Source organism: Takifugu flavidus, chromosome 7 (genome assembly GCF_003711565.1).
Source record: "Takifugu flavidus isolate HTHZ2018 chromosome 7, ASM371156v2, whole genome shotgun sequence".
NCBI lineage: Eukaryota > Metazoa > Chordata > Actinopteri > Tetraodontiformes > Tetraodontidae > Takifugu > Takifugu flavidus.
The window spans coordinates 120,160-135,264 of NC_079526.1; the positions used below are offsets into that span (position 1 = coordinate 120,160).

The 15,105-nt window shown below is 44.6% G+C and overlaps 1 protein-coding gene across 1 annotated transcript; it reads left to right on the plus strand.

Moving 5' to 3' along the window:
- Positions 1-1,633: 1,633 nt before the first annotated feature.
- LOC130528247 (desmoglein-2.1-like) lies at positions 1,634-10,794 on the plus strand. The gene is made up of 13 exons (XM_057037391.1): positions 1,634-1,751; positions 2,320-2,475; positions 3,563-3,701; positions 4,710-4,879; positions 5,156-5,290; positions 5,420-5,605; positions 5,700-6,172; positions 6,505-6,647; positions 7,137-7,358; positions 7,643-7,882; positions 8,109-8,242; positions 8,656-8,949; positions 9,029-10,794. The coding sequence occupies exons 1-13, from the start codon at positions 1,674-1,676 to the stop codon at positions 9,971-9,973; spliced, it is 3,315 nt and encodes a 1,104-aa protein (XP_056893371.1). The 5' UTR covers positions 1,634-1,673; the 3' UTR covers positions 9,974-10,794.
- The last annotated feature ends 4,311 nt before the right edge of the window (positions 10,795-15,105 follow it).

The window sequence follows — 15,105 nt, forward strand, 5'->3', positions numbered from 1 at the left end:
ATATACAGACAAACATCCAAGGTAGTTTTCTGTGTCAACTGGACAGTTTTTCTTCTCTTTTGAAGACATTTTGCCTTCTATCCAGAAGGTTTCTTCATTTCTGAAGAAGGTAAACAGTTAATTGGAGAGACTTTGTAGAAAACATACACCTTCAGAAAAGAGCAGAATATTGTTATTTCATCATAGTATATTATAAAATCATACAATACTAACTGATGAATGATGATTTTTATTTGAGTGCTGTGATCAGTTGCAGCACAACCAGGAGAGGCTACAGCTCTTCTCTCGTGTCTGCAGTGATCGTGGCTTCAGCACTTCCGCTCATAAACCCGATGATCAAGGGCATTTTCACTACCGATGACACCCAAGAAAAACTTAAATTTGTCACTGCTCAGAAATAGTTTTATAGCAGTGTGATGTTGCCAGTTATGGGAAGGAAAAACCAATTCAAGAAAGTGTCCCGTTGGGCCACAATGCTTCGATCTGTAATATTTCCGTGAATAAAAATACTTAAAAGAGCTCCATGTTTGCTCTGATTTAACAGGTTAAATAGTCAAGTAAGAAAAATCAAAGGAAATGACAAATTCACCAAAGTTGACCAGAGTTGAACACTTTAGAAGTGCAGGTATAATTAAAAGTTGCATTGTGTTCTGCCTGTCTGTGAGTCGGGTCACATGTTCCTGGAGGCTCCTCAGGTGTATCTGAAAACATACAGTGAGCAGACACACGTTTGAGAAACATCAGTACATTTATTGGGGGTGGGCTGAGTTGACATAGGTGTGTCCTGCGTTATTTAAGGCTCCTCACGTTCCCCTGCTGGGACACCTGATCATCCTCACACCTGTGAACACTGCAGGATCTGGTGGCTCATGGCTCCCTCCTCTGCAGCAGTGAGTCTGCTTCTTCTGTCGGTGCTGGCTGTGGTGAGTATTCACCATCACTTTCACCTTTAAACACAGGCAGAGACTGCTGCTGTTGCTGCTCTGCTGCTGCTCTGTTGCTGCCTTTTCTGCTGTTGCTGCTGCTGCTGCTGCTCTGCTAATCTATTACAGACACCGTTTCATGTTGAAAAACATGACTTTACAAGGATTCATTGATGGCTCGTATATATTTCTTATCAAGATGATGTTGTGTCTTTGGCCCAGTACAACTGTTGATAATGGAGCATTTGTTAAAGTGTACCTACACTCCCAGGTGTCTCACGTCGTGTAACGTTGGCTCAAAATTATAAAACAAAGCAAACAACAAAAAAGCCACTCTCCAACAGTCCGCCTCCCCCACCCACACACCCCCGAGACTTGCACGCAACGCACACAAGAAAAAAGCTTCCATCCTAACCAAGAGCGACTCTAACAGCACTGGTAGCTCAGATATGTTGGCCAAAATGCCATCAGCCTCAATCTCAGCCAATAGCAAATTGATGAATGTAATAGCCGAGTTTCTGCCTATAAAGGGCGCTATTCTTACATGAATACAAAACATGCAACCTTGAAATACTGTACTTTGAAGTGTCAAGACGCATTAACCAGAATCAATCAACACGACTTCATACCCAAATACATCTGTTATCAGCAGAAAACAGAGGGTTGAAGATGTAGTTACTAAGTCTGGTATTTGGGTTTCAGGTGCACAGCAATGAGGCTAAAGACCAGAGGCCGAAGACTCTGAGGAGGATGAAGAGAGAGTGGATCCTTCCTCCTGCCAAGCTGATGGAGAACGTAGACTACACCCAGAAACCTTACATTGCTAAGGTCAGTTTCTTCTGCCTGAAATCATCATTCCAGTCAGTTACATGTTCTGGCACGTTAGAGGGAGCTTTACATTGTTGCAAACTGTCAGGTGCACATTTTAAAAAACAGTTCATTTGGATGCTTGAGACCAAGCTTCCAGCAAAAAAGACCTGTTGTCACCTGTTGGATGAAGACAGTTTCTCCTGCAGCATTAACAGTCCTAGGATACGGTAAAATCAGCCCACACAACATTCAATCACATTAGTCTCCACTGTTTGTCTGTGAGGAGCTAAAGAAGCAAGTGATCAAACATCAGCCAAAGGAAGGAAAGCATTTCTAGACAGTGGAACCAGGGCAACATCTGGTCCAGAGATGGTGGCATTGTACTTACTATTTTCTGTAAATCTAATAATCCCAACCGTTTTTTGAAAAGCCGGAAACAGGAATTTCACAAACAGTGTAGCCAGTTCAGAAACCAGTCACCATTTCAGCTTCCGGCAGGTTACAGTTCAGGAATCCTTCTAATCTGGTGTCCCTGTGGGAAATGATCCATATCTTCCCAGTGACCAACCTGTTGATGTGCTGTCAGATCCGTTCAGATAAGGACAGAAAGGAAAAGGTGGAGTATTATCTCACTGGACCTGGAGCCAACAAGCCCCCCGTAAACCTCTTTGTGGTGGACCACGTCACTGGATTTGTGCGCATCACTGATATCGTGGACCGTGAAAGATACCCATTTTTCAATGTGAGTGAATTCATGTGCATCTTTTCCAAATGACTAGAACTTTTTCAAATGAAACCCGGAGAACAAGTTCTGATCGATTTACACAAAGATTAATGAGAGGTCAGTCCTCACTGCCTCCGCTGACATGCGCAGTGTTTGAGCTTTTTTCTTGAGTTAAGCCTCCATCCATCCATCCATCCATCCATCCATCCATCCATCCATCCATCCATCCATCCATCCATCCATCCATCCATCCATCCATCCACCCATCACACAATTATTACAATATCTAACAATTATAATGATCTAAATCAATGTTTTCATAAATACACAAGTATGTAAATAACAGTTATGGTTTAATAGTATCTGGGTTGATGTAGGAACAAAGGGCTCCAACCAGGTACCATGTCTAAAACCATACCACCTGCAGTTCACTCTTCCCCTTCTGGTAAACAAACCCTAACTACTCATTCAACATGGCTGAAAGGCCTCTGTCAGCCCACTGGGTCATGGTCTCCTCTCCTCTCCTCTCCTCTCTCTCCTCTCCTCTCCTCTCCTCCTCTCCTCTCCTCCTCTCCTCTCCTCTCCTCATCAGCAGGAGGGTTCCCCTACATGAGCCTGGTCCTGCTCAAGGTTTCTTCCTGTTAAAGGGGAGTTTTTCCTTGCCACTGTTGATTGTCTTGGGTTAGGCCCTGGGATTCTGGAAAGCGCCTTGAAACAATTTTTGATTGTAAAAGACGCTATATAAATAAAGATTGAGATTGAGATTGAGTTTAAAGGGGCACTAAGAATTCTTTTTTAGGTGCTCGGCTTGCTGTTGTGCCTGTAGACCAAAACAAAGGTGCATCTGGAACCAAAGAGCTGGAGACCAACACATAAATATACGCAAATTACAGCTTGAAATCTTCACATTCTGATTTTTTTCATTCCTTCTGTCTAAAAATGATCAATTCTGCTTATTGCCCTTTTAAGAACAATTAACATTTGAGAACAAACATTTAACTAGAATTGTTTTTTATTGTTAATGAATACCTTGATTCCTCAGTGGTTCCTTGTAGAATATAATAACCCTGCAGCTCTTTCTCATGTGTTTGTGTATTCCATGTAGTTAACAGGAGTAGCTAAGCACACTGATGGGACTTTAGCAGAGGCTGAAATCCCACTGACTGTCACAATATTGGACATGAATGACAACGCTCCCCACTTTGAGCTACATTCTGGTAACGTCTCAGAAGCCAGCAAAGAAGGTACAGCAGCACTGTTAACACCAAGTCACCCGGTGGTGATCACAAAACAATCCTGCTAACCATTCATTGAACAAAACTGAATTTAACTTGTGATGATGATCAAACAAGTGCAAGAATCTGACAAAATCAGGTGGTATGATAAAACCATCTAGACAGACATTCAGGCTGTACCTAAGTCCTACCGGTTGAGGTCCAGGGATGCTGGAAAAAAGTGACACGGAGATCAAGGACCCATTGAAAACCATATATACTATCGTTTACATCCCAGTTGGGGGTGGTACCTCTGTCTGTAGAGGACTGGGCTGAGAAGTGAAGAATTCTCAGTTATTATCCTAGACGTAATGATCATATTTAGAGGGTCGTCTAATTATTAGGTTAATGTCTTAGTTATGCTGCTAGAGGCCGAGGTTGCCGTGGTCCACAAACATGATCACCTGATCACAAGGCTGCTGGAACCCTGCTGGGTCATGGCTGCCTCTCCTCTCCTCTCCTCTCCTCTCCTCTCCTCTCCTCTCCTCTCCTCTCCTCTCCTCCTCTCCTCTCCTCTCCTCTCCTCTCCTCTCCTCTCCTCTCCTCTCCTCTTTGTAACATTCTACACGTATCGCTGCCTTCATAGCTGTATGCTGACCTAAAGATCTCTGACCCTGCTGACCCACTGTATTTCCCTGATCTCTCACTAATCTCTCCTCTACCGGTCCTCCCCCTTCTCCCCCTTTTCCTCCCACTCTATTCAGCCAGCCATCAGCAGGATGGTCCCACTACATGATTCTGGACCTGCCCAAGGTTTCTTCCTCTTAAAAGGGGAGTTTTTCCTTGCCACTGTTGCTTGTTGGGGGTCAGGCCCTGGGATTCTGTAAAGCACCTAGAAACAATTTTGATTGTAACAGATGCTACTGTATATAAATTCAAATTTAAGCCCTGGAATAAAAAGACGGACAGACAGATCTTCATTAATCTCAACAAAAAATGTTTTTCTAAGATGTTTTGACTTCTCTTCCTCCACTTTAGGTACCTTCGTTATGCAGATCGAGGGCAGAGATAATGACCAGCCTGGAACTATTAACTCACAGCTCTCCTATAGAATTATGAGCCAGGAGCCGGAAGGCATTGGTGAAATGTTCCAAATTGATGAAAAGACGGGAAAACTCTATGTGAAGGAGTCAACACTGGACAGAGAGGTGAAGCACGTGTGTTTCTTCACATATGCTTCACTCTGACTGGTCTGTAGTCGTGCTGTGTGGTTGCCATGGATATTTGTCCATTTCAAAGTTGCGTCCATATTCACAGGACATTGTCTTTATAAGATAGTTTTAACAACACAAAGCCATGTCATCACCCATTTTTCTCGTAAACTATTTCATCACTAAATAGGACTATTGGACAGCAAGTTTGATACCTTGACTGATACCTCGTGAGATTCAACATAGGATCCTCTGCTGGTTTCTCCTCAACAGACTATTGACTTTTATAGACTAGTCATCCAAGGAGTGGATCTGGGAGGAGCCGCAGGAGGGCTGAAGGGGTCAGGAACCGTAGAGATCAGAGTTCTTGACATCAATGACAACATCCCCACTTTGGAGCAGTCTGAGGTTTGAGTTATACGAAACACACACCTACAGTATGAGCACACACCCGAACACACACCAGTCTCATCCATCCATATCATGACTTTACATTTGGAGTGAACTACTGTTCATAATGGGGCTTGTTTTCTACAGTACACTGGCTCAGTGGATGAAAATATTCATGATGTAGTTGTGTTGAGAATACAAGCTCTGGATCTGGACCTTGAACACACCGACAACTGGCGTGCTGTTTTTGTAATCCTTAAAGGGAACGAAGACAATCTCTTTAGTATTGAAACAGATGAAAACTCTAATGAGGGCATCCTGAAGCTGATAAAGGTATCACCAGTCATATCTTTTCAGATACAATGACAGCATAATGGTTTTGTGCACTGTTTGATTTCAGTGTCTTGTATTGCTGTATTTTCCACAGCCTGTAGATTTTGAGGAAGTCCAGAATCTTGAGCTCTCCCTGCTCATTAGGAATGTGGCTCCTTTTATAAAGGGTGATGCAGTGGTGATGGATGTGGGGGTTAAAGTTGGAGAGGGGGAACCTCTGGCACCTGAAGCTGGCCCTGATGGGGGTGCATCAGCAGAGGTAGGATTACATATAGAAGGTCATGCTGGTGTGCAAGGCCCAGGAGTGGATCTGAGTGCAGGACTTCACCCAGAGGCAAATATAGATCTTGACATAAATGCTGGTGGAGTTGAACCTGAATCAGAACCAAAGGGAAAACGTTATTCCATTATGATAGCAGTAAATAATGTGCCAGAAGATCCTGCCTTCGTACCCCAGTTCAAGGAAGTTCCTGTTACAGAAGATCCATATGATCAACCTGAGGACGGGATCATCGCAGTCTTAGCTGCTGTAGATCCTGACACTGGAAAACCTGCTGAAAATGTCCGGTTAGTCATCAGACCGACCGTAGTGATAGTTGTGTTGTCAACATTGGTGTGATGAAATGGCAGCTGTATTGTTCACTATTTAACGAAAATGTTCTTGTCAAAAGTAGATTACTTTCATTCATCTAAACTCCAATATTGTTGGAGTTCTAGTGATCCTAATTTAGTTGATTAGCAGGAAACATAATCTGGCAATGCTTGAAATGCTTCAAAAACTGGGAGCAACTAAACAACCTCTTTTCAAAGCAACAACCTTAACATAAACTTCTGGTTCAGTGTGCTTCATTTCATCTTCTACATTCCTGTTTTTACTCACTGTAATTATTGGACCTTAGGTATGCCAAAGCCTCTGACCCAGATAACTGGTTTACTATTGATGAAGACACCGCTGAAATTAAACTCAACAAGAAACCAGACAGAGAGTCACCATTCGTGGTGAACGGAACTTATATCGCCAAAATTGTGGCTGTATCTAAAGGTAAGACAGATGACAACACTTGCGTCTAAAAGCTTTTTGTCACTTTATTTTTTTCCCTCCTGCCAGCATTATATACAAGCAACCTTAGTTATGAAAAAGTCGTAAATGTCTGATTTATTACCTGTACCTGAGTTGGATGGCAGTCATAATTGCATAGTTGTACAGGTAATTTATGAACTCTCACCTGTCATCTTTGACTGAACAGCTCAAACCAGTTTGTATGGGTGGTAACTGTTAAGAGGTGGTCAACATTGTCACTACATAAGAGAGTCTCAAATTGTTCTTATGTTATCTCTCTAATGCAATCATATGCTGACTTTGCTTGAGCTTTGCGAGACCATTCATGCCTGATTGCATCACGTAGCTACTAACAGCATGGCGTTCCTAAAACATTTCAGAAGTTAAATGTAGCAAATCATTGATTCCTCACACATTAAACACATTGGGGAATGCTTAGAGCGTGACCCTATCGGCTGTTGTCATCCTCAGAGGATCAATCAGTAACAGCTACAGGAACCATTGGCATCAAGGTCACAGACTCCAATGACCACTGTCCGACCCTGACCAGCACCCACAGCAGTCTGTGTGCTGATAAGAAGACTGTGTACGTCACTGCTTTGGATGAAGATGCTAACCCCAATGCTGCTCCGTTCACGTTCACAATTGACCCAGAGGGCTCTCAAGGCAGCTGGGACATAGAAGTCATCAATGGTAAAACAACACATTAACTGTGCTGGAGCTTTCTCCTGAGTTTGTGTATCTATGCAAATATTCAAGGTTGATATCCAATGTTGACATTTAGACCTGGGCATGTGGTTTCTAAATGTATTTGTGGCATCTGTTTGAGATTATGCAAGTCACAAAGATAATGTACCTCAATACTTTGGCAAGAGAGATATGATGTTTTGATAGGGCAAGAACTGTACTTTACATAGGTGACATTAGTCCGTTACAATGGGACTGAGTTTGCTGACAGGTCTTTTGACCTTATTTAGGTACGACGGCTGCTCTCCATTCTCGTGAGAATCTGTGGCCTGGTATTTACAAGCTGCAGGTGATGGTTTCAGATGCTCAAGGTCTCTCCTGCCCAGTCGACGAGGTGTTCACCCTCCATGTTTGTACATGTGTGGACTCCGACATGTGTCACTTCAGGCCAGACAGAAGGGTGACTTCATCGTCTGAGCTGTCAGCTGCAGCTATCGGCCTGCTGCTCCTGGCTTTGGGTCTACTGTTGCGTGAGTTGTTCATTTGTGACTGTGTAATATTATTACACTGGTGAGCCTAAGCTGACTTTAGGTGTAAATGCTTGTTTCATCGACAGCTGGTGACTTGTCCAGTGTGACTGTCAACTACCCAAAATTAGCCCGATATAAAAGCTTTTTGTCTATATTTGACAAAAAAACTTCCAGAAGGAGGACATGTTCCTCAACTAGGATGTTGATTTGATCTCTTTTCCTACAGTCCTCCCTCTGCTGCTGCTGTTCTGCCAGTGTGGAGGAGCAAACACCATCTTTCCAGACCAATTCACTGATTTGCCATTTGAGGCCAAACAACACCTCATATCATACCACACCGAGGGCAACGGCAAAGATGAGGTGGGGTTTTATAACTGTCCAATTAGGTTAGAGTGGATTTCCAAATGTTTCATGACCAGAACCTGCTTGTGTCCAAAGATGAATATTACTGTACAAAAGAGCTATGCTTTGAATTAATACAGTGTGGAAAGACTTACATTTCTGATCCTGAGTTGTGAAAAATAAGTCTTATTTAAAAAAGCATTGCCAATGTTATACATTATTAATTTTACATATTACTATTTTTTTAAATTATTTTTTAATTAATTATTAATTTTGTTTTCCCAGATAGATAGATAGATAGATAGATAGATAGATAGATAGATAGATAGATAGATAGATAGATAGATAGATAGTGGTACTGCTGATGATCCCCATCCTGCTGCTACTACCATGCTCTCTTCAGATCTAACAATGTTCTCTTGTTTCTGAAGGAAGTACCACTTAAGAGTATTCCTGTCATGACAACTGAGATGGGATCAGCAGCAAATTTCAAGACGGTTCCTTCTAAGATAATTGAAACTTATGAGACCTCAACATTCCACAAAGAGTCTATGGAATCCAAATTTCAGGAAACCCAGGAGATCTTCAACAGTGTCCTTGGGTTTTCAGATCAGTCACTCCTGCAGGGCAACATTCTCAGCAGAACACAGGTGCTTGGCACAACCACAACTCTTTTTGAAGATATAGCTTTGTCTGATGCTTTCCTGAAGGATTACTACACGCAGGTACAGTAATAACCTTACATGCACAACGGTTTGAGGCTGCCTCAGAGATACTGACGCCAGTATTTGCCCTTTGTCCCAGAGAGCTCAGTGGGCTATGCCAGTAAAAGATGGACTGTTGGAATTTCACTTTGATGGCCAGGGCTCCTCGGCAGGCTCGGTCAGCAGCTGCAGCCTCCTGGACTCTCAGGATGACTTGCAGTTCCTTGACGACATTGGGATGAAGTTCAAAACTCTGGCAGAAATCTGTTCTCCACCAGAAAAACCATTACCATTCACAACTACTCTATCTGTAGAAACCCTGACACGCCGTGACCAAACTGTTCAGCCACAACTTGAGTCTGTTGTTGAGACGATGCAAATTGATGGGAGAAAAGAGACGTTAATTTCAATGTCTCTCATCTCCAAATCATCTGTCAATAATCTAAGCACCTCCCCAACCTCAATGAAACTTCCTCACACTAAAATCGCCACCATCAAACATTCCTGTAACGACAGTCAAATGGCTGCTTTGCTTCCTCAGTCACAGACAGTGTTACTACAGCAGCAGCCAGTTTACTACACTACTAGTACTGTCCTGCACCCTGTGCAGTATGTGGTCCAACCACCAATTCAGAATATGGTGCTACTTGCAGATGAAGCCCCCAGGGCTAATTTTCCAGGTGTTTTTGTGGTGCATGACTCCAAGAATCCCCCTGGACCAGTAAAAGGTTCAGCATGTGGGATTGTTATCAAAGGATCTGAGCACAGCAAAAACCTTGAGAGCCGCGCGAGTCCAACAAGCCCTACCCTGGTGCTTCCAGTGAGCCCAGGTATGGCTCAGAGCTCAGGCTCTGTCAAAGGCTGGAAGATTGTGGTGCCAAATCCAGATGGTAAACCTAATTTTGTTGGCTCATTAGTTGCCAATAAAAGTTCAGGTGTAGCACAGAAGGATCCAGTACCATCCTGGGGTACCTTGCACATATGTGCTATCCCAGTAAAGAAAGCTGCCCCTCCTCAGGAGAGTAAAGACCAGCAGCCTGAGTAGAGTTGCTTTTCTTTTGTCAGAGAAAACTATATCTAAAACCAGAAGGGAATATACAAGCATATGTCCAGTCGGCCACACAGGCTGGGCAATGAAAATCAGAGTACCAACAAATAGATTGACAGTGTTTCACACACACATGTAAATCTGATTCACTGAAGAGGTCACTATTAGAATATGTTAATGTGGGAGCTGATATAAAGAAGATATGGTCATCCAGGGTTTCGTTGCTGAGGTCGCTTATGCAACGAGAAAATACAAATAATTACACAAATCTCGCACCAGAACTCCCACTACATCACAGTAAAGACCAGAACAAAGACAGCAAGGAGATCTGCATCAAAGTGGAGTTGAGTATCAAAAGAACCTATAAAAGCAGCTGTGAAGACTCAACAAGTGAAACAAGTAACAGAGGAAGAATGTAAATAAATGTAAAACACAGTGCACAGCACCTCTTGCTACATAGTTAAAACAGGATATGTAACACTTAACATATTATTATCTGCAAGTAAGAAGAAGCTCATGATATAAAGTGGAACCCTCGACCACAGTGGCAGTTTGGAGGAGGTATTGTTGATGGAAAAACTAACAGTTAATGGAGATTTAATGATAATGGAGTGATTATAGAAGCTAGGCCAGACCTTTAAACACATGTGTGCTTTAGTTGTGATGTTGTGATCTTTGTTAGTTGAGCACCAGTTTTTTGTGGGTGTAGATTGTTTATCCGCGTATGAAAGGCACTGTAAAACTGGGATTTGGAGGGTTGATGTACAGTATAGTTCTATTAAAAGAGGAGCCTTGTGAAACCTCATTGCTCATGTTGACGTGAGATTGTGAGTGTCTCTCTTTCCTGCTTCAGGTGTTTACACAGACCAGATTGCAGAAAAATATGCCACCTCCTTTAAACTCTGTCTAGTTAATTATATAAAGGCAAATCAGAATCAGAATCAGAAGCAGGTTTATTGCCATTGTTCATGTAATACACAGTATTACACAAACTAGGAATGTGTCATGGTGTGACGCTGCGACAATCAACATAAAGAAGACCACACTAGAATAAGTTAAATAAAATAAAATAAGACAAAATAAGATAAGACATATATACATTATATACATAAATAGTAGGTGGTAAGAGGTATGTGGTAAGAAATAGTGCAGGTCCAAGCAGGAGTAATGTATTGCTCGTGAGTCCGACTGGCTGCTGTACATGGTGCTTAAGTGATAAGTCACTTGGTGTTCAGCAGCCTGATGGCAGAGGGGAAGAAGCTGTTCGTGTAGCGGGAGGTTTTGGTCCGAATGGACCGTAGTCTCCTGCCTGAGGGGAGGGGGGAAAACAGTCCGTGACCAGGGTGGGAAGGGTCGGCCGTGATCCGACCTGCACACCTCCGGGTCCTGGAGATATACAGGTCCTGGATGGATGGAAGCCTGCAGCCGATCACCTTCTCGGCAGCGCGCACGACGCGCTGCAGCCTCAGTCTGTCCCTGACGGTGGCACCAGCGAACCACACAGTGATGGAGGAGGTGAGGATGGACTCGATGATGGCCGTATAGAACTGCGCCAACATCCTGGGAGGCAGTTTGAGCTTCCTCAGCTTCCGTAAGAAGAACATCCTTTGCTGGGCCTTCTTGATGAGGGAGCTGATGTTCGGCTCCCACTTAAGGTCCCGGGTGATGGTGGTGCCCAGGAAGCGGAAGGAGTCCGCGATGGTGATGGGGGAGTCCATGAGGGCAAGGGGGGGCAAAGGGGCTGTGACTTTCCTGAAGTCCACAATCATCTCCACTGTCTTCTGAGCGTTCAGCTGCAGGTTGTTGTGTCCGCACCAGGACACCAGTCGAGCCACCTCCCTCCTGTAGGCAGTCTCGTCTCCATTGGAGATGAGCCCGATGAGGGTGGTGTCATCCGCAAACTTGATCAGCTTGACAGACTGGTGGCTTGAGGTGCAGCAGTTAGTGTACAGGGAGAAGAGCAGGGGGGAAAGTACACAGCCCTGGGGTGATCCGGTGCTGATGGTGACGGAGTCCGAGACAGTCTTCCCCAGCCGCACGTACTGCCTCCGATCCGTCAGGAAGTGAGTGATCCACCTGCAGAGGGAGTCAGGCACACTAAGCTGGGACAGCTTGTCCTGTAGCAGAGCGGGGCGGATGGTATTGAATGCAGAGCTGAAGTCCACAAACAGGATCCTCGCGTAGGTTCCCGGGGAGTCCAGATGCTGCAGGATGGAGTGAAGGGCCAGGTTGACCGCGTCGTCCACAGATCTGTTGGCTCTGTAGGCGAACTGTAGTGGATCCAGGAGGGGGGTGGTGATGGACTTGAGGTGTGGCAGGATCAGGCGCTCTAAGGACTTCATGACTACAGAGGTGAGCGCCACAGGTCTGTAGTCGTTAAGCCCAGTGAGCCGTGGCTTCTTGGGGACAGGGACGATGGTTGAGGTTTTGAGGCAGGCTGGCACCTGGCACGACTCCAGGGAGGAGTTGAAGATGTCTGTGAAGACAGGAGTCAGCTCCTCTGCGCAGTGCCTCAGGGTGGAAGGAGACACGCCGTCCGGGCCAGGGGCCTTGCGCGGGTTCAACCTGGCGAACTGCCTGCGCACATCCTGCTCACTGATGGTGAATGAAGGGGGGGAGGAGGGGGGAACTGGTGGTAAGTGATGGGGGGGGGGACTGATGGTGAGTGGAGGGGGAGAGGAGGAGGGGACTGCCTTTGATGGAGTGAGGTCCATGGGGGCAGTGGCGCTGGGGGGAGGGGAGGTGTTGGGCATGGCTGACGAGGTGTCAAAGCGGGCATAGTGGAGGGACAGGCTCTGACAAAGGGCTTTGTCGTCCTGACCCTTTGAAGCCTGAGGCCTGTAGTCGGTGATCTGCCTCAGGCCTCTCCACACAGAAGCAGAGTCGTTAGCAGTAAACTGCTGCTGAAGTTTCTCCGAATACACAGATTTAGCCCTCCTCAGTTCCTTGCTAAACCGGTATTTGGCCTCTCTGTAGCAGTCTCTGTCTCCACTTTTCAGCGCTGCTTCCTTTTCCTTCCTGATCTGTCTGAGTTTCGGTGTGAACCAGGGCTTGTCGTTGGAATAACTCACCCTAGTGCGCGTTGGTAGAATGCGCTCCTCACAAAAGTGGATATATGAGGTCACAGTGTCCGTGTACTCATCCAGATCATGTGTGGCCCCTTTAAACATGTCCCAGTCAGTTGTGTCCAAGCACGTGCGCAGCTCCTCCACAGCCTCACTGGTCCATCTCTTCGTGGTGCTCACGGCTGGCTTTGTTAGTTTAAATGAAGGTAAACACAATTTAGTTTAGAACTTCTACTCATCTTCCTTAAATTTAAGGTATCAAGAAAATAATTTCCATCCTCCTCCATTTCTGTCTAAATGCATTTATGGTCAACTTCAACCTCAAAGTGTTTATTGTCATATGTACAGAAGAAACAAGTTCATTGTACAACAAAATTCTTACATTGCTACCCATGAGGAATGCCAGAACAAGCATTTTAAAAAAAAGTAGTTTAACAATAGTACAAAAATAGTGCAAGAAGAAATAGTGTAGCAGTACATTGGTTATAGCAATTGCAATACAATAAAACAAAGTACAAACTGTGCAGGAATAAACAGATAGTATATACAAATATACAAATAATAATAATGTGCAAATGCAGTGCAGATATGTGCAAATGCGCAACAGAGGAATGTATGCAAATCTATTGTGTGTGGTAGTCCGTGGTTGTATGTCCTGTCAACTGTTCAGGAGTCTGATGGCACTTGGATAGAGGGAGTTCTTCAGCCTGGAAGTCCTGCATTTTACACTTTTGTACCTCCCATCTGAGGGCAGAATGGTGAACAGGGGGTGGGTGGGGTCCTTCAAGATGGAGGCAGCTCTACTACGGACTCTGCGGTGGTAGATGCCCTGCAGGGAGAGCAGCGGAGTCCTGGTGATCTTCTTGGCTAGTCTTCATCACTCTTTGCAGGTGTTTGAGGTCCATCGCAGTAATGCTGCTGTATCACACAGTGATGTAGCTGGTCAGGATGCTCTCAACAATGCCGCTGTAGAAGTTGCTGAGGATTTCCTGTGACATACCAAACTTCCTCAGCCTTCTCATGAAATACAGCTGTTGTTGAGCCCGGTGTTGTCCTTGTGGGAAGTGACACAGTTGTGGGTGAACAGGGTAGAGGATGGAGCTGAGGACACATCCCCGAGGGGTGCCAATGTTTGTGGTGATGCTGGCTGAAGTCCTATTTCTGATCCTGACAGACTGGGGTATGCCGGTCAGAAAGTCCAGGAGGCAGTCACAGAGGGTGGGATGCAGGTGGGGTGCAATGTCATGTTTTTTGTGGATAGTAGTGTGACAAGTGTGGACAGTTTGTGGGTGAATTTGTGACTGTGTCAAAGGCAGAGCTGTAGTCGAGTATTGTTGGATCGCAATACCTCTCGTGTGTCACTGCTAATCCACGTGTTCTTTGAATGAAGACTTCAAGAAGAAAAATGCCAATTTCAAAATGTATTTAGCAATAGAACCAATTCAAGATACAAATATTACAGAGCTCTGGGCCAGTTCATAACCCTACAATAACAGAGTCCATTGCCAGGGCATGAAATCTGACAACCTAACTATCCCTTGGCCCAGTCTTTTATAGAAACACAAATGCAAATTATCAATGCTCATACAGTCCAATCCAGTCCTTCTTCTTAGATGACCTCGTCCTCTTCTTCCAGTCCCATTTGATGTTGGTGCAGTCCTTGTTCTCCATTGTCTTCCCAGATGGCCAGATCAAAGTTCACATTCTTCATGCAAATAAGCTTATTAAGCTACACCACAATGCTGTCCCATTTTACGATAGGTGTTTAACACCTCCAGCCTGACTTCCTCCTGAGATCTAAACACAGTCCTGTCAAAGAAATGTCTCTGATCTTTAATACATTTGCTAATGAGTCTACCATGCCTAACTTCTAAAGTACTTTTAAGATAAGACAGGAACATATAGTAGAACACATGATAACAAGATAAACACAACTCTTCAGTATCCTGATGTAGGAGTCTTTATTTTCCAGGTGGAGAAGGGAATAATTGAGGGCAGCAGCGACGGCATCTGAGGTGGACCTGTTGGGCCGGTAGGCACACTGCAGGGGGTCCGTGGTGTCCG